At 61.7% G+C, this 24,751-nt stretch overlaps 1 protein-coding gene across 1 annotated transcript in view; it reads left to right on the top strand.

The window, feature by feature from the left end:
• MUC5B (mucin 5B, oligomeric mucus/gel-forming) overlaps nucleotides 1–12,616 on the top strand; it is a 31,118-nt gene extending 18,502 nt beyond the window's left edge. Inside the window, exons 33-55 of the mRNA XM_032358328.1 lie at nucleotides 5–844; nucleotides 1,202–2,965; nucleotides 3,049–3,216; nucleotides 3,490–3,720; nucleotides 4,414–5,524; nucleotides 5,656–5,840; nucleotides 6,068–6,239; nucleotides 6,904–7,160; nucleotides 7,383–7,569; nucleotides 7,673–7,898; nucleotides 7,977–8,155; nucleotides 8,224–8,293; nucleotides 8,509–8,609; nucleotides 8,913–8,944; nucleotides 9,222–9,402; nucleotides 9,570–9,674; nucleotides 9,766–9,803; nucleotides 10,287–10,403; nucleotides 10,570–10,656; nucleotides 10,754–10,876; nucleotides 11,119–11,164; nucleotides 11,317–11,425; nucleotides 11,818–12,616. Of these exons, the coding sequence (XP_032214219.1) occupies nucleotides 5–844; nucleotides 1,202–2,965; nucleotides 3,049–3,216; nucleotides 3,490–3,720; nucleotides 4,414–5,524; nucleotides 5,656–5,840; nucleotides 6,068–6,239; nucleotides 6,904–7,160; nucleotides 7,383–7,569; nucleotides 7,673–7,898; nucleotides 7,977–8,155; nucleotides 8,224–8,293; nucleotides 8,509–8,609; nucleotides 8,913–8,944; nucleotides 9,222–9,402; nucleotides 9,570–9,674; nucleotides 9,766–9,803; nucleotides 10,287–10,403; nucleotides 10,570–10,656; nucleotides 10,754–10,876; nucleotides 11,119–11,164; nucleotides 11,317–11,425; nucleotides 11,818–12,022 (6,534 nt within the window). The 3' untranslated portion in view covers nucleotides 12,023–12,616. The remainder of the gene's footprint in view (nucleotides 1–4; nucleotides 845–1,201; nucleotides 2,966–3,048; nucleotides 3,217–3,489; nucleotides 3,721–4,413; nucleotides 5,525–5,655; nucleotides 5,841–6,067; nucleotides 6,240–6,903; nucleotides 7,161–7,382; nucleotides 7,570–7,672; nucleotides 7,899–7,976; nucleotides 8,156–8,223; nucleotides 8,294–8,508; nucleotides 8,610–8,912; nucleotides 8,945–9,221; nucleotides 9,403–9,569; nucleotides 9,675–9,765; nucleotides 9,804–10,286; nucleotides 10,404–10,569; nucleotides 10,657–10,753; nucleotides 10,877–11,118; nucleotides 11,165–11,316; nucleotides 11,426–11,817) is intronic.
• The last annotated feature ends 12,135 nt before the right edge of the window (nucleotides 12,617–24,751 follow it).

The raw sequence follows: 24,751 nt of genomic DNA, 5'->3' as shown, positions 1-24,751 counted from the left end.
TGGGGTCCCTGTCTCTATCACCAGCACCAGCATAGGCCAAACGTCATTGGGAGTCATTAGGCTGGGGACCACGACCACCCACCCCACCTCCCCTGAGACCACACAGAGATACACTGTCTCCACCACCCAGATCTCTCCTGCCTCCCCCAGGACCACCCAGACGGGACCCTCTTCCCCTGGGACCACCCATGCGGTTCCTGTCTCTACCACCAGCACCAGCATAGGCCAAACGTCATCAGGAGTCATTAGGCTGGGGACCACGACCACCCACCCCACCTCCCCTGAGACCACACAGAGATACACTGTCTCCACCACCCTGATCTCTCCTGCCTCCCTCAGGACCACCCAGACGGGACCCTCTTCTCCTGGGACCACCCATGGGGTTCCTGTCTCCACCACCCAGATCTCTCCTGCCTCCCCCAGGACCACCCAGACGGGACCCTCTTCTCCTGGGACCACCCATGGGGTTCCTGTCTCCACCACCCAGATCTCTCCTGCCTCCCCCAGGACCACCCAGACGGGACCCTCTTCTCCTGGGACCACCCATGGGGTTCCTGTCTCCACCACCCAGATCTCTCCTGCCTCCCCCAGGACCACCCAGACGGGACCCTCTTCCCCTGGGACCACCCAGGGGGTTCCTGTCTCCACCACCCAGATCTCTCCTGCCTCCCTCAGGACCACCCAGACGGGACCCTCATCCCCTGGGACCACCCATGCGGTTCCTGTCTCTACCACCAGCACCAGCATAGGCCAAACGTCATCAGGAGTCATTAGGCTGGGGACCACGACCACCCACCCCACCTCCCCTGAGACCACACAGAGATACACTGTCTCCACCACCCAGATCTCTCCTGCCTCCCTCAGGACCACCCAGACGGGACCCTCTTCCCCTGGGACCACCCAGGGGGTCCCTGTCTCTACCACCAGCACCAGCATAGGCCAAACGTCATCGGGAGTCATTAGGCTGGGGACCACGACCACCCACCCCACCTCCCCTGAGACCACACAGAGATACACTGTCTCCACCACCCAGATCTCTCCTGCCTCCCCCAGGACCACCCAGACGGGACCCTCTTCCCCTGGGACCACCCAGGGGGTTCCTGTCTCCACCACCCAGATCTCTCCTGCCTCCCCCAGGACCACCCAGACGGGACCCTCTTCCCCTGGAACCACCCAGGGGGTTCCTGTCTCCACCACCCAGATCTCTCCTGCCTCCCCCAGGACCACCCAGACGGGACCCTCTTCTCCTGGGACCACCCATGGGGTTCCTGTCTCCACCACCCAGATCTCTCCTGCCTCCCTCAGGACCACCCAGACGGGACCCTCTTCCCCTGGGACCACCCATGCGGTTCCTGTCTCTACCACCAGCACCAGCATAGGCCAAACGTCATCAGGAGTCATTAGGCTGGGGACCACGACCACCCACCCCACCTCCCCTGAGACCACACAGAGATACACTGTCTCCACCACCCTGATCTCTCCTGCCTCCTCCAGGACCACCCAGACAGGACCCTCATCCCCTGGGACCACCCATGGGGTTCCTGTCTCCACCACCCAGATCTCTCCTGCCTCCCTCAGGACCACCCGGACGGGACCCTCTTCTCCTGGGACCACCCATGGGGTTCCTGTCTCCACCACCCAGATCTCTCCTGCCTCCCTCAGGACCACCCAGACGGGACCCTCTTCTCCTGGGACCACCCATGGGGTTCCTGTCTCCACCACCCAGATCTCTCCTGCCTCCCTCAGGACCACCCAGACGGGACCCTCTTCTCCTGGGACCACCCATGGGGTTCCTGTCTCCACCACCCAGATCTCTCCTGCCTCCCCCAGGACCACCCAGACGGGACCCTCATCCCCTGGGACCACCCATGGGGTCCCTGTCTCTATCACCAGCACCAGCATAGGCCAAACGTCATTGGGAGTCATTAGGCTGGGGACCACGACCACCCACCCCACCTCCCCTGAGACCACACAGAGATACACTGTCTCCACCACCCAGATCTCTCCTGCCTCCCCCAGGACCACCCAGACGGGACCCTCTTCCCCTGGGACCACCCAGGGGGTTCCTGTCTCCACCACCCAGATCTCTCCTGCCTCCCCCAGGACCACCCAGACGGGACCCTCTTCTCCTGGGACCACCCATGGGGTTCCTGTCTCCACCACCCAGATCTCTCCTGCCTCCCTCAGGACCACCCAGACGGGACCCTCTTCCCCTGGGACCACCCATGCGGTTCCTGTCTCTACCACCAGCACCAGCATAGGCCAAACGTCATCAGGAGTCATTAGGCTGGGGACCACGACCACCCACCCCACCTCCCCTGAGACCACACAGAGATACACTGTCTCCACCACCCTGATCTCTCCTGCCTCCTCCAGGACCACCCAGACAGGACCCTCATCCCCTGGGACCACCCATGGGGTTCCTGTCTCCACCACCCAGATCTCTCCTGCCTCCCTCAGGACCACCCGGACGGGACCCTCTTCTCCTGGGACCACCCATGGGGTTCCTGTCTCCACCACCCAGATCTCTCCTGCCTCCCTCAGGACCACCCAGACGGGACCCTCTTCCCCTGGGACCACCCATGGGGTTCCTGTCTCCACCACCCAGATCTCTCCTGCCTCCCTCAGGACCACCCAGACGGGACCCTCTTCTCCTGGGACCACCCATGGGGTTCCTGTCTCCACCACCCAGATCTCTCCTGCCTCCCCCAGGACCACCCAGACGGGACCCTCTTCCCCTGGGACCACCCATGGGGTTCCTGTCTCCACCACCCAGATCTCTCCTGCCTCCCCCAGGACCACCCAGACAGGACCCTCATCCCCTGGGACCACCCATGGGGTCCCTGTCTCTATCACCAGCACCAGCATAGGCCAAACGTCATTGGGAGTCATTAGGCTGGGGACCACGACCACCCACCCCACCTCCCCTGAGACCACACAGAGATACACTGTCTCCACCACCCAGATCTCTCCTGCCTCCCCAGGACCACCCAGACGGGACCCTCTTCCCCTGGGACCACCCAGGGGGTTCCTGTCTCCACCACCCAGATCTCTCCTGCCTCCCCCAGGACCACCCAGACGGGACCCTCTTCCCCTGGGACCACCCAGGGGGTTCCTGTCTCCACCACCCAGATCTCTCCTGCCTCCCCCAGGACCACCCAGACGGGACCCTCTTCTCCTGGGACCACCCATGGGGTTCCTGTCTCCACCACCCAGATCTCTCCTGCCTCCCTCAGGACCACCCAGACGGGACCCTCTTCTCCTGGGACCACCCATGGGGTTCCTGTCTCCACCACCCAGATCTCTCCTGCCTCCCTCAGGACCACCCAGACGGGACCCTCTTCCCCTGGGACCACCCATGCGGTCCCTGTCTCCACCACCAGCACCAGCATAGGCCAAACGTCATCAGGAGTCATTAGGCTGGGGACCACGACCACCCACCCCACCTCCCCTGAGACCACACAGAGATACACTGTCTCCACCACCCAGATCTCTCCTGCCTCCCCCAGGACCACCCAGACGGGACCCTCTTCCCCTGGGACCACCCAGGGGGTTCCTGTCTCCACCACCCAGATCTCTCCTGCCTCCCCCAGGACCACCCAGACGGGACCCTCTTCCCCTGGAACCACCCAGGGGGTTCCTGTCTCCACCACCCAGATCTCTCCTGCCTCCCCCAGGACCACCCAGACGGGACCCTCTTCTCCTGGGACCACCCATGGGGTTCCTGTCTCCACCACCCAGATCTCTCCTGCCTCCCTCAGGACCACCCAGACGGGACCCTCTTCTCCTGGGACCACCCATGGGGTTCCTGTCTCCACCACCCAGATCTCTCCTGCCTCCCTCAGGACCACCCAGACGGGACCCTCTTCCCCTGGGACCACCCATGCGGTTCCTGTCTCTACCACCAGCACCAGCATAGGCCAAACGTCATCAGGAGTCATTAGGCTGGGGACCACGACCACCCACCCCACCTCCCCTGAGACCACACAGAGATACACTGTCTCCACCACCCTGATCTCTCCTGCCTCCTCCAGGACCACCCAGACAGGACCCTCATCCCCTGGGACCACCCATGGGGTTCCTGTCTCCACCACCCAGATCTCTCCTGCCTCCCTCAGGACCACCCGGACGGGACCCTCTTCTCCTGGGACCACCCATGGGGTTCCTGTCTCCACCACCCAGATCTCTCCTGCCTCCCTCAGGACCACCCAGACGGGACCCTCTTCTCCTGGGACCACCCATGGGGTTCCTGTCTCCACCACCCAGATCTCTCCTGCCTCCCTCAGGACCACCCAGACGGGACCCTCTTCTCCTGGGACCACCCATGGGGTTCCTGTCTCCACCACCCAGATCTCTCCTGCCTCCCCCAGGACGACCCAGACGGGACCCTCTTCCCCTGGGACCACCCAGGGGGTCCCTGTCTCTACCACCAGCACCAGCATAGGCCAAACGTCATCGGGAGTCATTAGGCTGGGGACCACGACCACCCACCCCACCTCCCCTGAGACCACACAGAGATACACTGTCTCCACCACCCAGATCTCTCCTGCCTCCCCCAGGACCACCCAGAGAGGCCCAACTTCCGCTGGGACCACCCAGGGGGTTCCTGTCTCCACCACCCAGATCTCTCCTGCCTCCCCCAGGACCACCCAGACGGGACCCTCTTTCCCTGGGACCACCCATGCGGTTCCTGTCTCCACCACCCAGACCCTTCCTTCCCCTGCCAGGACCACAGAGAGGGTCTCCAGCCCCGGTCCCTCTGCCTCCCCGGGGACCCCGACCACAACCACCACCAAGCCCACCTCACCCCGTGCACCCACCACGGTCCCCGAGGTGACCTCCAGACCGTGGACCTCCCCCGGGTCCCCGCCCAGCACGGCCACCTTCGGAACCACGCTGCTCTCCACGCCCCCGCTGCCCAGCTCGGCCACTCACGGCCCGGCCGCCTCATCCTCCACGGGCTGCAGCCCACGGTGCACGTGGACAGACTGGTTCGACGAGGACTACCCCATCCCGGGCCTGGACGGCGGGGACTTCGAGACCTTCTCGGTTCTCCGCTCAGCGGGCCACGACTTCTGCCAGCGCCCTCAGGACATCCAGTGCCGCTCGGAAAGGGCGCCGCACGCGCGTCTGGAGGACCTGGGGCAGGTGGTGCAGTGCGACGTGAGCTTCGGGCTGGTGTGTCGCAACCGGGAGCAGCCGGGACCCCTGCGCTACTGTGACAACTACCACGTGCGCCTGCTCTGCTGTGAGGACGACGGCCGCTGCCCCAGCCCCACCGCCCCCGAGCCCGCCACGCCCTCCCGGGGGATGCCTGTGCCCGAGACCACCAGCTCTCCGCCCGGCACCACCTTGGGCCTCTCCACGGCCGCCTCCAGGTCCTCGGCACCCCGCACCTTGCGGCCAGTGACCGTGAGCACCTCGCCCATGTCCGTCCTCACCACCCCGGGGCCGCCTGTGTCTTCCAGTGGGAACCTCACCACGCACTGCTTCTGCCGGGCGCTGGGGCAGCTCTTCTCCCCGGGTGAGTGCAGGAGCCGCCCCCCCCACCCCGTCCTGGGCGCTCCGTCGCTGAGACTTGTGGGTCCGCCCTGTGCCTCCTGAGCTCTCCGGAGCTGACCCTGCCGCGTCGTCTTGGGGACTGTCTCCTCACAGGGGACATCGTGTACAACAAGACGGACGGCGCGGGCTGCTCCTTCTACGCCGTCTGCAGCCCGCACTGTGACATTGACCGCTTCCAGGATGCCTGCCCTACGTCCCCGCCCACGGAGGCCTCCTCGCTGCCAGCCGCCTCGCCCTCCCAGCCTCAGGGCTGCGACCTCATCATCCCTCCCCGACAGGTGCGCCTCCTGCCAGCGGCCCAGTTGGCCGGGTCCTTGTGGCCCCCCTGAGCTCTCTCCGGGTAGCTCTGGCTGGAGGGTGGCACTCGGGGTCGGGGCCGGGACGGCACCGCGGGAGGCGGGGATGCAGGGCCGCACCCCGGGCAGGGAGGGCTCTGGGCCCGTGGCCGGGCTGTGGGGCAGGTTCCGTGGTCCCAGCCGGTGAGCCCTGCGCCCTTCTCTTCCAGGTGAACGAGTCCTGGACCCTGCCAGACTGCACAGTGGCTCGGTGTGAGGGCCACAACCACGTGGTCCTGCTGGGGCGGAAGCCGGTGGCCAGCATCCACTGCGTGAACGGACACCCGCCGGTCAGAGTGTCGCAGGACAACGAGCCGTGTGACTTCCACTTTGAGTGCGAGTGTAAGTCGGGGCACGGTGAGGGCAGAGGGCACTGGGGGACTCGCCGGGGGCCAGGGCCGCGGTGCACAGCGCCAGCCAGAGTCGGTGACATGCGCCACAGCTGGGGGACGGCCCAGGTTTGCGGAGCCCACGCGCACGGCAGCCTCTGTGACTGGATGGGGGCACTGGGTTGGGGGGCTGTGATCCCTGGGTTTCCTGAGTGTCCCTCCTGGAGCTTCCGTGGGAGCACTTCTGGCCCAGCCCCTGGATGGCGCGGGGCTCGGGTTCCCAGAAGAAGCGAGGGCCACACCCGGGGGTCAAAACACCAGCAGGGACCGACTGTCCCTCTGGAGGCTGCAGGGCGGCCTTCCCGCCTTCCCAGCTTTGGGGCTCCAGGGTCCCAGGGCTTGTGGCCACTCTGCTCCTGCAGGGACACCTGTCACTAGGTCATCCAAGATGGCATCATCCTGACGTCCTAAACCTACTGACAGACATGAAGGTCTTTTCCCAGAGAGGGCTCGTTCCCAGGGTCTGGGTGGGGCTGGGGACTTGCGTTTGTGGCCACCAGGCAGCCCACTCCAGGCCCGTTCATAAGAAAGGCAGATGGGACCCCGAGCGGCCGGGGCGCCGCCCTGAGGCGGCTGTTTGCGGTGGCGCCGGGTGAGGGACCGTCCACACCCCACAGGCTCCTGCAGCGGCTGGGGGGGCTCCCACTACACCACCTTCGACGGCACGACCTACTCCTTCGCGGACAACTGCACCCACGTGCTCATGAAGGAGATCCACCCGCGCTACGGGAACCTCAGCATCTCCATGAACGGCTACTACTGCGGGGCCACCGCCGCCGCCGCCCCCTGCCCCCGTGCCCTCAGCGTCCACTACAAGTCCATGGAGGTCATCCTCACCACCCACACCGGCGCCCGTGGGCAGGAGCAGAGCCTGGTGAGCGGCCCTGTCCCGGCATCACCAGGGAGGGCCTGCGGGCGCCGAGGGCAGCTCCCAGAGGCCCCTCAGGCAGGGCCAAGGGCACGCAGGATGCCTCGGGGACCCCAACGTGGCCGACTGGGACCCCAGGCTCCAAGGGGAGCATCTGCCCTTGGGGGGAGGGGTGCCAACGACTCAGGGCCCCAGCACCCCCTCACAGATCCCCCAACATGTCCCCAGATCCTGTTCGACCAAATGCAAGTGGGCTCGGGCTTCAGCAAGGAGGGCGTGAGTGTGTCGGTGACGGGCGCGACCACGATGACCATCGACATCGCTGCGGCTGGTGTGAGCGTCACCTTCGACGGGCAGGTCTTCCACATCCAGCTGTCCTACAGCCGTTTCAGCCACAACACCGAGGGCCAGTGCGGTGAGCGGGTGCTGGGGCGCCTGGGCCACAGCTGCCCAGCAGGGGGGCGGGCAGGGGGAGCAGGGGAGCGGCGGAGGGGTGACTCCGCTGTCCTGCCGCCCAGGCACCTGCACCAACAGCCGGACGGACGACTGCCGCCGGCCGGATGGCACCATGGCCGCCACCTGCCAAGACATGGCCCACCACTGGCTGGTCCCCGAGAGTGGCCGGGAGGGCTGCTTGGCGCCTACCCGCCCGCCCCTGACAGCGGGGACCTCGCCCTCCGCGCCCACCACGCCCACCTCATCCCCATGCCCCCCCGCGCCCCTCTGCGAGCTGCTGCAGAGCCCGTGAGTCGCCCCTGAGGGTCTGGTGCGTGTGGGGTGCTGCCCGCCCGCACCCTGGCCTCTGACCGCCCCTTCCCGCAGGCTCTTTGCGGAGTGCCGCGCCCTCATCCCCCCGGACCCGTTCGTCAGCTCCTGCGTCAGTGACGGCTGCCAGGCCGACGACCCCCGAGCGCCTTGCCGGAGCCTGGAGGCCTACGCGGCGCTCTGCCGTGCCCGGGGCGTGTGCAGCGACTGGCGGAATGCCACCAACGGGCTGTGCGGTGAGTCGGGCCGGCCCCGGGGGCTTTGGCCTCCTCGGCCCACCTGACTCCGGTCTCTGTGTCCCCAGATGTCACCTGCCCGCCCGACAAAGTGTACCGGCCGTGTGGCCCTGCACAGCCCGCGTCCTGCGACTCTAGGTAAAGCCTGCCTGAGGGTCTGGGGCAGTCCAGGAGGGCGTGCGAACCCCCAGCCTCAGGACCCTGGGGCCTTCTGCCCCGTCCCCGCACCCCCCCCAACTCCGGGCCCTGGGCAGCGGGTCAGCCCCAGTCCTCTGCCACGCCCTCTGCCCTTCCCCCTCGGACGGCCACTTCTACAGATCGAGGGTCCCAGGTCCGCCCACCTTGTTTTGCAGGAGCCAGAGCGGAGGGGGCAAGGGGCTGGCGGAAGGCTGCTTCTGCCCCGACGGGCTCACCCTCTTCAACACGCACACGGATGTCTGCGTGCGCGCCTGCGGTGAGCGCCGGCCACGGAGGCCCCACGGAGGCCCCACGGAGCCGCGGCAGAGCCGGGGGCAGGCGGCCGGGGTGGGGGAGGCCCGAGCCGGGAGCCAACCCTTCCTGGGTGTTCACTCTCCCGGCCTGCGCCCGGCCTGAGGGGGCTGTGTGGCCTCGACATGGGGCCCTTGGCAGGAAGAAGAGCCCTGGCCGGGGGTGGGGCGGCCTGGCCTGCAAGGACAGGTCCCAGGGCCCGTGGCCTCTGACCGCTGGGTCTGGGACCCCAGCATGCCCACGGACCCCCTTTCTCCTTCCCTTCCAGCCTGCGTGGGACCAGATGGCTTTCCCAAATCCGTGAGTGCTCTGCCCCCTAGCGTGAGCGGACGCAGGGAGGGCCCTATCTCTGGGCAGCCTGCTCTGCCCGGGCAGCCCCTGTGGGGGACTGGGGTGGGGGACCCCGGTGTGAGACACATTCCCATTACGGGGGTTGCGCCAGCAATGGCGGCTTGAGTGGGAGGCCGAGAACTGACCAGGCCACGCTGAGGGGGGAGCCTTCCCTGCTGCCGGATGTGGCCCCGGGGGCCCCGGCCCAGTGCAGGAGTCTCCAGGGACCCCCACTGCTCTGTTCCAGCCTGGGGAGCGCTGGGTCAGCGACTGCCAGGCCTGCCTGTGCCACGAGGGCTCCATGTCAGTACGGTGCGCCCCCGTGCCGTGCGAGCCCCAGGAGCGGCCCCCACAGTGCGGACGGGCTGGCTTCGTGACCGAGACCAGGCCTCTGGCCAACAACTCCTGCTGTCTGGAGACGCTGTGCGGTGAGCCCTGGGCCCCCCTCCCCGGCCGGAGGGTGACCAGGGGAGAAGGGGGGGCCTGCGGGGCCGAGGATGGGCTGCCGCCGACCTCCGGTGCGCCATGGCTCAGTGAGGGGACCCAGCGGGGACACGGACGGCTCAAGCCCTGACACACCCCGACCGCCCCACAGTCTGCGACACAACCACGTGTCCCCAGAGCCCACCCAGATGCAGGCCAGGAGAGGAACTGATTCGCACCCAGAAGGAGGGTGACTGCTGCCCTACCTTCATCTGCCGTGAGTGGGGCTGGGGGCTCAGGGCGGCGGGAGGGTTGGAGCCCTTCCTTCCCCGCAGCCGGGCGGGTGCTCAGGCCCCCTTTCCTTCCAGGACCTCTGCTGTGTTACTACAACCAAACCGCCTTTGGGGTAAGGGCTCAGCAGCCGGGTGGCTGAGTGGGATGGGTGGCCGTGGCGGGGGGGTGGGGAGCAGGGGCGGCTCGGCCACAGGGGACCTCCACCCCTATCTGCACGGGCCCGGCCCCGCCTGCACCCTCCTCCAGGACAGTGGAGAAGCGTGTGGGGGCTCCAGGTCCTTTCAAGCCACATGGGGACACAGGTGAGGGGGACACGGGGACAGCCCTGTGCATCGAGCGCCTGGTGGACTGTTGGCTGCCCCGAGAAGTTAGCTTCGTGTGTCCCGGGAGCTCCCTCGAGACAAGAGTGTTGGGGTGAGGCCGTGCCCTCCCAGCCCCTCCAGCCGGCCTGGGGTCCTGCCTCTGCCCTGGTCTGTGCTCAGCCGGGGGCACAAGCACAATTCCATCTGAAGAAGAAGAACCCGCTCTCTGTAGGCCTCCCCTTCCCCTACCCAGCAGCAGGGGGGTTCACCTCCACCCTCCCCGTCCGCCGCAGATCGGGGCGACCTTCCCGTCGCTGACTCCCTGCCACACGTGCACCTGCCTGGCTGGGGACAGCCAGGGCCCAACCGTGCAGTGTGAGGAGGACCCCTGTAACAGCACCTGCTCCCCGGTAAGCCCTCCGGGGCTCACCCAGCCCTGGGCAGGGACACGGCGTCGCAGGGGTGGGGGCTGCCAAGGAGGTCGCTGGGTCGTAGGGTGTAGATGGGAGCGCAGGGGGGCCGGGGGCAGGGCCGGGGGCGGGGCCGGGGGACGGTCGGAACCCACCCCTCCCTCAGGGCTCCGAGTACCGGAAGGTGGACGGACGGTGCTGTGGCGGGTGTGTGCAGACGGCCTGCCCCACGGAGGACGGCCAGCTGGTCCAGGTGAGACGGGGCTCGCTCTCAGCCCCTCAGCCCGGCACCCCTTCCCTTTGGCCCGTCTCTGCGAGCCTCCACCCCCCCCCCCCCCACTGCGTTGCAGCCCAGCGAGACCTGGGTCACCAGCCTGGTGGACAACTGCACCGAGTACCGCTGCCAGGTCAGGAACGGGCTCCACGTGCTCATCACCAGGGCCACGCCCTGCGCCAACATGTCCAGCTGCCAGGTGTGTCCTGCTGCTCGGCTGCCCCAGGGCAGGGGCCCCGCCCGGCGCACCCCAGATCCGCGGCCGGAGCCCCCACCGTCTCGGAGGCGGCGCCCACATCGCCTCCCCTGGGAGGCCCCGTCCTTCCCAGACCCACCCCCCACGCCCCCCCAGCGCAGGCACCCCGCCGCCTCGGAGGCCACGCCCACCCAGAGCCCCCACCCCGCCCCCAGCCCGCCCTCTCTCTCCCCCTCCCCCTTCAGGGCATCCTCAGGAAAACGGGCTGCTGCTTCTCCTGTGAGGAAGTGGGTAAGTCGAGGCTGGCCCACCTGCTCTCCGAGCCCCACGCTGCCCTTGGCCCCGGGGACCCCACCCTGAGCGCAGGGCTTGGCAGGGTGGCGCGGGGGCGGCCCTGGCCCGGGGTCCTCAGAGGTGCCCCCACCTTTCCTCTGTCCGCCCAGACCAGTGCCAGGTCCACGTCAACAGGACCATCCTGACACACCAGGGCTGCGCCACCCAGGCCCCGGTCAACGTCACGTTCTGCGGGGGCTCATGTCCTGGACTGTCCAAGTGAGCGAGCCCCGGCCCCTTCTGGGACGCCCCTCCCCCCCACCACTGCCCTGGCTTTGGGCAGGAGGGAGCAGTGGGTGAGGAGAGCCGGGGACGGCGGGGGGCTGGCTCAAGCCCGGGGTGGGCTCCTCCCGGGGGAAGAGGGTCCTGCCCGGGTCAGCAAGTGCCACGAGTGGTTCCAAGACAAGACGGAGCCTGGCGGGGGCAGGTGGGAGCTCAGAGACCCCGAGCCCTGCCCCAGGCCAGGTCAGACACGCCCCTAGTGCTCTGAGGATGAGCTCGGGGCTGCCGGAGCAGGTGGGGGCCATCAGCTCTAGCCGGCCCCGGGAAGCCAGGAGCTTGGGGGCTGGGGCTGGACCGGGCGGGTCCTGATGGCGGCCGTGCGCCTGTAGGTACTCCGCGGAGGCCCAGGCGATGGAGCGCCAGTGCACCTGCTGCAGAGAGACGGAGGCTCACGAGGAGGCGGTGACCCTGCGGTGCCCCGACGGGACGGCCGTCCGCCGCACCTACACCCACGTGGACAAGTGCAGTTGTGCCCCGGCCTGTGTCCACTCGCCCAAGGCGCCCGAGGACAGCACCCCCATCCTCCTGACCTAGGGGTCCACCACTGTCCGTTGCCATTCTGACCCCCTCCCACCAGCCCCCCCACCCCACCTGGAGCCGGGACACACACCGCCCAGCCACCGAGAGCGCGGCCAGCCTGCGGCAGGGGCCCGGGCACACCTGCCCCCTGGGCGCTCACGGGACCTGTGCCTTGGGGGTGAGCCCGGAGGGTGAGGGCACAGTGAGGACCTGCTTGACCGGAGCTCTGGGAGGAGCCTTGCCCTCAGAGCCCCTCCAGCACGTCGTGGCCGCTGTCTGGCCGTCAGGACCTGCCCCTCACCTGAGACGAGTGTCTGCACCGCCCGGACTCGCCCTTCTTCGTGCCGGGAGCCACCGTGCCGGCCGCCGCGGCAGGTTCCTGCTGGCCGCCTCCTGCAGCAGGGTGTGGGCTGGCGGCCGCCGGCTGCCTCTGGGGAGCAGCGTCAGGTCCAGCGTCAGGTCGGAGGGCTGGCTGTCCGTGCCCACGTCTGAACCTGGGCCTGGGGTGACCATGGCTGCTGGGAGGCAGGCCAGGGAGGGGTCGGCGCTCCGCACTCCCTCCGCCCACCCTGTCCTCGTCCTGCAAATAAACACTGAGCATCGTGTACACTTCTTGGTCCTGGTGTCTTTTCTGCCCACGGAGCCCCCTGGGCTTCTCCTCCATCAGGCTGTGCAGCACCCCCAGGACCTGTGTGTCCCTCCCCCCAGGAGTGACAGGTGGGATGAGGGGCCCGGAGGCCCTCAGGGTCCGTCTCAGGCTGTGGGGCTCTGGCTGAGGCCGGGGATGAGCCCGGGGCTCGGAAACGACCCTCTCCATGATTTCGCACGCAGGGATTTCTAAGGAAGCTGGTTCACGGATGTGGAAAGTCTGGGGACCCCACGGGAGGCATGGCCACGGCCCAGTGTGTCCACGCAGGAAGCCGCTGCCTCACAGGCTGGGGGCGCACGGGGAGGAGGGCACCTGGTGCCGCTCGGGCCCCGGGGAGGCTGTCGGGTGCCGCCACGCCTGCGCTCCCCGCCGCGGCTCACACACCACGGCTCACACACCCCCTCAGCTCGCTCTAATTCTGGCCGCCTTTTCTCATCTCCCCCAAGGGCGGGGACTTCTCGCCAGAGAGCTCTACGCACACGTGCTGGGGAGCAGCAAGACGTGGGGAGCAGGTGTGGGGTGTGGCCGACAGGACCCCACACACAGCCCCGGACGCAGAAGGCTCCCTGGCTTTACTGGCAGGAAGGATGAGACGTGGCCCCCGTGGGGAGGGGTGGCTTCGGGTGCGGCTGCCACCTGGGGAGGCAAAGGCGATGCCTTTGCTGGTGGAAGCTGCTGGGGCGGGGCGTGGGGGCGCGTGGGGGGGTCTTCTCCCCTCCCCTGAGTCCCACGACCTGCCTCTGCTCTCAGTGTGGTTCCCATCGTGGGGCCGCTGCGGGGGCTGAGCGCGGAGGGCCTGGGCTCTCTCCAGGCCACGGCCTGCCTTTCCCACCCAGCCCAGGAGCTCTGGGCAGGGCAGGCCCCCTGGGACCTGGCCGGGCTGGCCAGGCAGGCCTGCAATCGCGGCTGGCCGCCCCTCCCAGGGCCGCCTTCTGGAAGCTGAGCCTGAGTCTCCCAGTCTGGTTTCCTGGGGGCTGGGGCCGCGCCCCCACTGAGTCTTTGTGAAACCAGGTGCAGGACAACAGCCTTCCCCAAGCCTCCCTGCCATTCCCTGGCACAGCCGCTCTGCAGACTCATGCAGCCCTCTCCAAACTGAAGTACATCCCTAAGGCCGCGGGGACACGAGTGTGACGGGCCACGGACCAGGGTGTGCACATACCACGTGTGGCCCGTGTCCCGGGGGAGCTCTCCTCCGACCCTGACAGCACCCAGCACACCCATCGTGTGCCATTATTTCTCCCGCTTTACAGAGGGGAAACTGAGGCATGCCATGGCGAAAAGCCTTGCTTCAGCCAGGAGTGAAGCCAGGCCCCGTTGCCCTGGAGAAGGGAGCTATAAAAACCAACACGGGGCATAAAAACAAAACAGTCACTAAACTTCAAATATTTTTAAAAAGAGATTTCTGGTGTCCAGATGGAAAAGTGGCATGTCCTCCCCCACAGGCACAAAATTTGCCATGATAAAGATAGAAAGAAATTTGAAAATAGAAGAGCGAAAACAAGAAAGTGGACCCGACAGACAAGCCGGAAGAAGGGAGGTTTTGGGGGGTGTGCCAGCGGCGAGCAGGGCCCGTGGCCTCAGGGCGACATCTGGATCCACGCGTGACAACAATGACCTCTCGGAACTGAAGGCCTGCGCTCCACCGAGTCCTCGGCGAGCGCCCGGGAAGGTAAAGAGGGTCACGCGTCCTGGAGGGGAGACCCAAGGGCAGCGAGGCCGGGAAGAGCTCGGAGCCGCCAGGGTGACCGGACTGTGTGCCTGCGCCAGCGCGAGACAGGACCGGCGCCCGGAGGCTGCCGCGGGGCACCTCCGTGGCGCTGAGGGCACAGACCTTGAACGCTGAACTCCACAGTCAAGTAAACTATCACTTAAGAATGATAATGAAGGGACGCTGGGTGGTTCAGGGGGTTAAAGCCTCTGCCTTCGGCTCAGGTCATGATCGCAGGGTCCTGGGATCGAGTCCCGCATCGGGCTCTCTGCTCAGCAGGGAGCCTGCTTCCCCCTCTCTCTCTGCTGCCTCTCTGCCTACCTGTGATCTCTGTCTGTCAAATAAAATCTTAAAAAAAAAATTGGTAATGAAAAAAAGGCATTTTCAACATGCAAGGACTCAGAACGTGGGCTCCCATGACCCTGTGCGAGAGACACCGGCGAGCCAGCGTCACCTCTCAGGCACGCTAAGTTCGTGGCTCTAGTGGGCCGCAGCCCACTTCACAGCTAGCGCTTCCCGGCCCTATTTCACAAAACCAGAAATATGGTCTCCCGGGTTATTTCCTAAAAGCTTGACAATTTTGCCTTCCACCTAACTTTTTTTTTTAATGGGTATAAAATAAACACAACATAAAATTTACCATCTTAACCATCGTTAAGTGCACAGATCAGTGGTATAAAGTACACTCGCACCGTAGTCCGTTCGTCCGCGCGTCCACCCGTCCATCCCCAGGATCCCTTTAACTTTGCAAGATGGAGACTCTACACGGGAGGCAGTACCTCCTCATTGTCCCTCCCTGTGGCTCCTGGAAACCAGCCTCAACTCTCAGTCTCTATGATTTTGGTGAGTCTAGGTAGCTCAAAGGAGTGGAATCCGGCAGCATTTGCCGAACGGTGACTGGCTTATTCCCTGGGCCGCATGGCTGGTGGGTCCGTCCGAGTCGAAGCAGGCGTCAGTCTCCCTCCGTCTACGCCGGGCGTCATTCATTCCAGGGCATGTGTGGATCGTGTTCCACTTACCCCGGTCGCTGGGGTTGCTCCCACATTTTAGCTACTGCGAATAGCGCTGCTGCGAACACACGGGTCTCGTCAAGACCCTGATTTCAGTTATTCTAGGGTCGTGCTCAGAGGTCGAATGGCTGGACTGTACGGCAGTTCTCATTCTAATTTTTTGAGGAACTGCGTACTGTTTTCCGCAGCGACTGAATAGGTCTACATCCCTAACAGTGAACGGGGGCTCCAGTGTTCCTACCTCGCCTTGCTGGCTGTCGTCACACTTCGTGGCACCACAGTCAGCCGAGTGGGTGTGACTCGCACTCTCCTGATAGCCAGCAACGCGGAGCATCTTTACATGGCCCTGTTGGCCCTTTCAGATCGTCTTCGGAGAAATGTCTGTTCAAGTCCTTTGGCCATTTTTGAATTGGATTGTTTGGGGATTTTTGTTGTGGAGTATTTTCTGGATGTTCTCTTATCAGATATATGATTTGTATATATTTTCACTCATTATGTGGGTTGATTTTTATTCTGATAGTGTCTTTTGATGCACAAAACTTTAAAACTTTTATGAAGTTCAATTTATTTATTTATTTGTTTTCTTTGGCTAACCCGAACCCTAACCTGTCACTTTGGTGTCCTGAGAATAAATTGCAAATCCAGGAGGAAGAGAGGCACCGTGCAGGTGAAAACTGCTTTACTACCCATCCGGAGAAAGGAATTTTCCTCGCAGAGAGACAACGGCCCGCCGGTGAGCAGCCCCGCCCAGCCCGGGCCCAGCCGGTGAGCAGCCCCTCCCGGCCCGCCCCTTCCTCTAGGAAAGAGCCTCCTTCTCCGCTGTGCTCAGGACTTGCCAAAGGCTGGTTTTGCGGTGGCTTCCTTGTCTCGGGTTACAGGCCTCTGCTACTCCCAAATAAATCCATTTTTTGCCGGTAAAACAACTGGCAGTTTTATATTTTAAGGTTAACAAGACTTTTCTTAGGTTGGGGTAGTTTCCATCTATTCCTGGTGTGTTGAATGTCTTTATCAGGAAAGCGTGTTGACTTTTGCCAAATGTTTTTTCTCCCTCAGTTGAGATGATCATGAGTTTCCCCGCTTTGTGCTGCTGCTGTGGCGTGTCACACTGATGATCTGTGTGCGCTGGACCGTCCTTGCGTTCCACGAATAAACTGCACTTGGTCGTGGTACGTAATTTTTTGACATGCTTCTGAACTGGTTTGCTAGTATTTTGCTGAGGACTTTTGCACCAGTGCAAGTGCTAGATACTGGTCTCGGTTCTCTTTTCTTCCAGTGTCTGTGTCTGGCTTTGCTGTCAGGGGACCGCTGGCCTCACAGAATGAGTCAGGAAGTATTCCCTCTTCTTCAGTGTTTTGGAAGAGTTTAAGAAGCACTGGGATTCTTCTCTACGGTTTCTCTTGGTTGGGAGAATCTTGATCACTGGTTCAATCTCCTTCCTAGTTATAAATCGATTGAGATTTCCCATTTTCTCATGATTTAGTCTTGGTAGGTTTGTTTCGTTCTTTAGTTTTTATTTAAATTCCAGTTAGTTACCATGCGGTTAACTAACGATATAGCAATCCAGCCTGGTAGGTTCGGTGTTTCTAGGAATTTGCCCATTTCACCTTAGTTCCCCGTTTGTTGGCATATAAGTGTTCACGGCACTCTTAGCATCACTTTTGTTTCTGTAGAATCAGCAGTAATAGCCCTCTTTCATTATGATTTCAGTAGTTTGAATCTTTCCTCTTTTTCTTAGCCCATCAAGCTAAAGGTTTGTCAAACTTGTTGATCTTTTCAAAAAAACCAACTTTTGTTTTTCTATTGTTTCTCCATTCTCTATTTTATTGATCTCAGCTCTAATCGGCATGATTTCCTTCCTTCTGCTACCTTAGGCTTTTGTTAGCTCTTTTTTTCTAGTTCCTACGGTTGTAAAGTTAGATTGCTGTTTTGAGATCTTCCTTGTTTTCTAATGCAAATGTGTATGGCTATAAATTTCCCCCTTAGCACTGTTTGCCCTGTGTTCCTCACGTTTTGGTATATTGTGTTTTCATTTCTGTTCATCTCTAAGTATTTTCTCATTTCTTTTGGATTCCTTCTTTGATCCATTTGTTGTTTAAAAACCTGTTGCTCTATGTCCATAATGTTGTGAATTTTCCAGTTTTCCTTTTCTTATTGATCTTCAACTTCATCCCATTGTGGTCAGAGAAGATACTTGTCTTATTGCTAGTTTTTAAATCTGTCAGGACTTTGTCTGCTGCCTCACATATGGTCCATCCTGGCAAATGTCCCACATGCGCTTGAGAAGAATGTGCTGTTGGGTGGGTGTTCTGTGTATGTTGCTAGATCTAGTTGCTTTGCTGTGTTATATGAGTCCTCTGTCTCTTAATCTCCTGTGCGGTTGTTCCGTCCCGTCCACTATTGTGAGTGGGGCACTCAGTTTCCAACTATTATTATAAAACTTTATTTTTCCCTTCAATTTTGTTAGTTTTTGCTTCATATAGTCTGCCACTTGGGACAAAACTGTTCACAATTCTTGTATGTTTTCGCTGTATTGAATCCTTTGTGGATACATACCGTCCTCCTCTGTGTTGTAAAGTTTGAAGGTTTCAGGTCTCCTTCGGTCTGATGTTAGTCGTCACTCGTGTTGTCTTTGCAGGGAAGGTGTTTCCGTCCTTCCCTTGCCGCCCGCTTGTGCCTTTGGCTCTGAAGCAAGATTCTCACGAAAATACAGTGAGTTTCTCATAGACAGCCCATAGCTGGACAGTGTGTTGCTGTCCATTCTGCCCATCTCTGGCTTCTGAAAAGCTTCAGCCATGTACAGTGTTTACCGGTAAAGTGCGCCTTCTGCCGCTGTGGTATCTCCTTCCTGTTTGTCCTTTGGTCTCATTTTGTTGTTTTTGTCCCCTGTTCCCTGCACTGCTCTCTCCTGTGTTTGGCTGATTCTTTGTAGTAAAACATGGGAACTCCCCAGTTCCGTTCATGTATATTCTATAGTGATTTTCTTTGTGGTGACCCTGGGGAAGCATTTAACTTGCTTCAGTTGTCACACTCTAATCTGCGTTTATACCAGTGCCACTTCGGTAACTCACAAAACTCTTCTCCTCGGCAGCCCTACCCCCACCTCCTTCTGGTTGGTGACGTCACAAAGTTACATCTTCATACAACATGTGCCCCCAGCCAAAAGTAACTCTCAGAATGCATTACTTTCTTCAATGTTGTAGAAAGCAAGATTTGGAGTTACAAACTAAACTCAGAGTGATGCTAGATTTTACACTAATATTTTTTCTTTAAATGTATTAGCCTCTTAAATCATGCAGGAACAAAAACCGCGGTTACCAACCGTTGTCACAAAACTATCTTTTTGACTGGCCGTGTGTTCACCTTTATTGAGATCTTTGTCTCTCCATATAAAGTAACTAACATCGTTTTATTTCAGTTTCCGGAACTCACTCGAGTATTCCTTGCCGGGCACGTCTAGTGGTCATGAACACCCTCTTCTGTTTATCTGGGAACGTCTTACTTTGTCCCTCACTCTTGAAGGAGACTGTTCCTGAATATAGGATTCTTGGTTGACAGGTTTTTTCTTTTAGCATTTGAATGTACTGACCCACTGCCTTCTGGCCTCTAAAGATTTTTCATGAAAAACCTGCTGATAATTTGTTGAGGATCCCTTGTATGTGGGGATTCCCTTCTCTCTTGCTGCTTTCAAATTCTTTGTCTTTGGGCCTGGAAGTTTGACTACAATGTTCTTGGTGTGGATCTTTATGTTCATCTTCGTGGATGTTTGTTGAGATTCCTGGGTGTTTATGTTCATGTCTTTCCTCAAACTGGGGAAGTTTCCAGGCATTATCTCTTCAAGTCTTGTCTTTGCCCCTCTCCCTTCGCCTTCTGGGACTCCCACAGTGCGTGTATTGGTCTGCCTGCTGGGGTCCACAGGTCCTTCAGGCTCTGTTCCATTTTCTTCCAGCTTTTCTCTTTGCCGTCCTTGGGCTTGATAACTTCCCATCCTATCTTCAAGTTCACTAATTTCTTCTTCTGTCTGCACAATTCTGTCTTGGAGCCCCTCTAGTGGACTTTTCATTTCAGTTATTGTACTTTTTAAGCTCCAGAGTTTCTTTTTGGTTTGTTTTTTGGTTTCCCATCTGTTTATCGTATCTTCATTTTGTTCAGACATGGTTTTCTTGACTTTCTCCACAAATTCTTTTAGTTGTTTTCAGGTCTCTGTCTGGTGTAACTGAGATCAGGTCTTTTTCAGAGAAGAGTTTCATTGATTTCTTTTTCCTTTTTATAAACCACACTTTCTGGTTTCTTTGTATGCCTTGTGATTTTTTCAGTTCATTTATTTGGGAGGGATGTAGGGAGAGAGTGAGCACAGAGGGAGAGTGATAAGGAGAGGCAGACTCCCCAGTGAGCAGAGAGACTGACATGGGACTTGATCCCAGGAACCCGAGATCATGACCTGAGCTGAAGGCAGAGAAGTAACCGAGTCACCCAGGTGCCCCTGCCTTGTGATTTTCTTAGTGGACACTGGACATCTGAGTTGAATAATGTTTTTTTTTTTTTTTTAAAGATTTTATTTATTTGACAGAGAGACAGAAATCACAAGTAGGCAGAGAGGCAGGCAGAGAGAGGGGAGAAAGCAGGTTCCCTGCGGAGCAGAGAGCCCGACGCGGGGCTCGATCCCAGGACCCTGGGATCATGACCTGAGCTGAAGGCAGAGGCTTTAACCCACTGAGCCACCCAGGTGCCCCCTGAGTTGAATAATGTGGTAACTCTGGAAATCCAATTCTCCCCCTTCCTCAGGGCTGGCTTTTTAAATTGTTCACTTTTATTGTTGCTCTGCACTGTCTCTGTGCAAGGACCAGCCTGACCTGCAAATATAATGTCTGCTCAGGTCTTCTCCGAGCCTTTTCCCAGGCATCCAAGATCATGTTCTAACTTTCCTCCTATCTATAGCTGTTTTTGAACATTCTAGTCTTTAACGTCTGGCTCCCAAAAAGGCAAACAGAGAAGAATGAAGGGAAATATGGGCACTCACCCTCTAAATCCTCTGGAAGTCACTTCCGCTTACGGGGGAGGGACATGTGACGGCAGGGGTGGGCTGCAACACAGATACCTAGCTGTTTGCCCTTCTGCGATCAGAGTGCAGACCCCTGAAATTTGGAGGGCAGGGCCCCTCTTGCCCACCTGTTGCGTGCTGGCTGCTCCAGGAACATGTGCATGACTGCCTGCCCGGGGCCAGGGCTCTGGTGAGTGGCTGCTGCTGTGAAAGCTAACACTGACCAAAACAGACTGTGACGCGCTCTCCAAGCACTGCCCCTGAAAGCTGCACGCCTTCGACAACAGGTCCATCAGAGTCTGCCTGTGCAGCTGTTGTGAGGTCGGGAGACGGCTTCTCACCTGAGGCCCTTCCTGCTTGGCCACCTTCCGGAATCTTCCTGCCTTTGCATTTGGAGTCTGCCCAGAATTGATGCTTGGACGTGGCGCGAAGCCGGGGCCCGATTCCACGCGTTTCGCGTCTAGCCCCGGCTGACCGGCCTCGCCGCCGCCCCGGCCTCCCGCCCTGCTCGGCCGCACCGCGCGCTCCTCGGCCATCCTCGTCCGGACAAGCTGAGTCTCGCTTCCTACCTGAGCAAGACGCCCACTCGCCTTCCTTTGACAAGAATCCCTGACTCTTCTTAGCCTTCTGGACGTTCGTATGCTCAGAATCAACCTCCCTGGTCTCACGAACAACAAAACGCAGGACCCGTGCGGAAGGAGGTCACGGCGAGGGAAACCACCATGAGACAAACCAACGGCACGTGCCACTTCGATCCACGCACACCGTCCGGCCCTCCGTCCCACGGAGCTGCCCGAACGGCTCAGACTTGCTGGAAGCATCTCTCTGAGTTCTCCCTTTTCTTTGTCATGTTTTCAAACATTTCAGAAAGAATTTTTAAACACATATTATCAGCATTTGGGGGACTGTTTTCAGTAGGGATGCTCCTGATAAAGCCAACTTGCTGTGTTCCTGTTCTCTCTCAAGAAGGGCCACACTCTGTCCTCTTCCCAAAGGGGCCGCTGTGCTGTGACTCATCTCGGAGCCGGCCCAGGAGTCTGTGCTGGGTGGGCAGCAGCACAGCCCCTGCCCTGACCACCTGAAGCCTCACACAAAACCCTCCTGTGGCTTTTCTGCCATGAAGACTGCTCTTCAGAAACTAACAGTTCAAACAGGTTTGGGATCATTCTCGAAAGTAAAGATCGAAGAGGTCATGACATCTCAGCTCCCTCAGCACCAGGAAGAGGCCCAGTCCCGGGGTCTGTGCGCCCCCAAATGCTGGGCACCCCGTGCACTCGCATTCCGGAGGCAGCTGGTGGGGCCTTCCCAGTGATGCCCCGGCCACAGCAGGGACATGAGGCTGGGACCGAGCGCTCCCTCCCTTTGTCCACAGGCAGACCGGGCACAGAGGAAATGAGCCGCAGAGCCCGCTCTCCAGAGTCCCCAGGCGAGTCAGCACCTGTGCAAAGATGGTGAGACGACCAAGGACAACGCGTGTCCGTCCAGAAGGTCTAGGAGGTGTGGGAAGGAGCAGGGAGTTGCCAGGGTGGCCAGGGAAGCTGGCCCAAAGAGGGGACCTTTAGGAGAGGCTGGACGGAGCTCAGCATCTATGCAAAGTCCCTGGGGCGGGGCTCACCGCAGTGGCTGGAGCTGGGTGGGGACGTGGGTGGGCCCCAGCCTTGATCCCAGCAGGACAGGACCTCGGGCCATTCTGAACACAGGTGGGACGTATCTCGCCTGAGCAGACGTGAGGCAGACAGAAGGGAGCATGTGGAGGGGAGAGCAGGCCTCCCCAAGCCCTTGCACCCCAGTCCTGCCTCAGCACACGCGCCCCACTCGTGCCGCATCAGCTTCTCCTGGCTGTCCGTCCAGCTGCACCTTCTGCCCCCGGAACCGGAGCCCTCCGGGCTGTGTCCAACACGGCAATGGTCCGTGGGGTGGGGCGCTGCAATCACACACTCCGCGTCCGCGTCCCAGCTCGCGTTCTGCGTCTGAGCTGTCCGGGCCCCCAGAATGCAGGCGGGAGAGTCCTCCCGACCGCCCTGCGCCCCCTCTCCTCCTGCATCTCTGCCTCAGCCTCAGGGTGTGCACCTGCAGGGACGCAGGACACCGAGGGAGCAGCTCAGCGGGGGGCCGGCCTCGTCCCAGCCGCTGGGCGGGAGGGTCTGTTCCGGACCTCTCCTCTCTCTCGGGCACGCAGGTGCGAGGGGCGCAGCACGGGGAAAGAAGACGAAAGCCCTCTGCTTGGATCCGGTCCCCCAGACTCATGTGTGGTGCTGTCTGGACACGTGGCTGTTGGCCAGGAAGTCCCCAGGAAGGGATGGGTGCCCTGTAGAGAGGCCCCAGGGCACCACCTTGCTCCCTCTGCCAAGTGAGGACGCAGAGGGGACGCCCAGCCTCTGCAGCTGTGAGGCGGCAGCGCCCGAGGACGCCCGAGGACATCAGCACGTCTACGGGACACCCAGAACCACCGATGGAAGAGGCAGAGCAGACAGTGGAGAGTGGCAGACGGCGGCCCGGCCCACCAGCCAGGGGCCTTCAGCCGCCCTGACAACAAGCGGCGACAACAGCCAATGCCACGTGTCCAAACAGCTCCGAGGACGCGTTCTGGGCGGCAGCACGGAGGCCGGGGCTGCAGCATGACTGCGCACCGCTGGCTTGGCTCTGGGGTCGGGGCCCCCGCAAAGGACCTCTGTGGTGCTGGGGGAGGAACTGGAAGGTAAGCCCGTGTTCCCAGGACGGCACGCACGAGGGCATCTGCACCGGGAACCTGGGAGTTGCCGACACTGGGACGAAACCGGCCTCCAGAGAGCAGAGGCAGGGGTGACAGGAACCTGCGGGACAGGCTTCAGGCACAGCGGCTCCCGGCGTGCTCCCACGGAACAGCACACGGAGCAGCCTCCTTGCCAGAAGGCCGGCAGCCTCCCCGTGTCCAGACCTGAGCCGCCGGCCGGAGGATGGCCCTGCGATGCTGTGCCGCCAACAGGGGGCGAGGACCCCGACCCTTCCCAGAGGTGCCCTGGGATGAGAGGGGCCACCAGCGTCCCCTTCAAATCGGGGCTGAAGGGGGAGCCTGGGGTGGCTCCATCAGTTGAGTGTCTGACTCCTCGTCCTGGCTCAGGTGGTGGCCTCAGGGTCCTGGGATGGGGCCCCGCGTCAGTCTGTGCTCAGTGGTGGGGGGGGGGGCGGCATCTGCTTGGGGATTCTCCCTCTGCCCCCTCACTCACACACGTGTGCGCTCCCAAATAAGTCAAACTTTAAACAATAAAGTGGTCACGTCCCCAAGCCTGGGACGCGGGACTGGGGTGGAGAGGCCCACCCGGGCTCCCCTCACTGTTCAGTAGCTGCTAGTGCGACAAGGGGGGAGCCCAGCCGTGTGTCCGAACCACGGTGCCAGGGCGCGGCAGAGCCCGGCAGAGCGCAGGCCCTGAGCCCAGGCTGCGACCTGCACATCCCACACCAGGACCACAGGACCACTGGGCTCGTGGTAACAGGCAGGAAGACTCACACGGAGCGAGCCGGCGTCACGCACCCTCCCCATCACCGCCGTCCCCAAACCAGAACCTGGGCGCCCTGCATCACACTCTTCCCACCGGTGCAGGTGCGTGTCACAAGGGGGATGGACGTTTAGCGCCACACCCCGTGCGGCTCACTGGGACTCCTGAACCGAGCCAAGCGTCCCCCCCGCCCCGCTGGGCAGTGTCCGGTCTGCCACCGATCTGTTCAGAGGCCCACCCTGGGGGCCGCGTCCTCACGCCAGCGGCTGTTGGGCTCTGTCCTGTCTCTGTGCAGCCTCCTGGTCTCTCCTCGCACTTGAGGTTTTGTCGGGTTCTCACATTTTAAGTCCCCGCGTGGCACTCAGTTGAGTCTGACACCGTGGCCCAAGGCCTGGTTCTTGGTCATGGCCGCTCCCTGCCTGCACGGTACATCCACCCCAAGCACGCACGGGGCCTCGGAGGCTGAACCGACACCGCGTTCCTCCAGACAGGATGCGCTTCTGCTTCCACCACCCCTGACGGTTCTCCCCCTGCGGGGCTTCCTGGGCCACGACCTGTCACCTCCTTCTGTGGCGGGCTCTTTGCTTGGAGCTCATCGCCGCCAGCGGGACGCCGGCCCCTGGTGGGAGCCACACTGGAGACTGGGCGAACAGAACCAAGTCAGCTCCGTCCGGACACCCAGGACCTCAGCGAACACGGCCTGGCACCTGCCGCGTGCACGTCCGCGGGCGTTATGGCAGACGGACAGACCCCCACGGCCCCACGCTATTGTCCCGCGCAGCCCCGCACCTGCCGGGGGCACTCAGAACTTGGCTCTGCCCAGGAGCTCGGCCCCCCCGGTGTTCAGGGCCCTCCGTCTGGAC

This window comes from Mustela erminea, chromosome 9, assembly GCF_009829155.1.
Source record: "Mustela erminea isolate mMusErm1 chromosome 9, mMusErm1.Pri, whole genome shotgun sequence".
NCBI lineage: Eukaryota > Metazoa > Chordata > Mammalia > Carnivora > Mustelidae > Mustela > Mustela erminea.
Note: the sequence above shows the minus strand (reverse complement) of the source record. Positions and strands in the feature narration are given on the sequence as shown.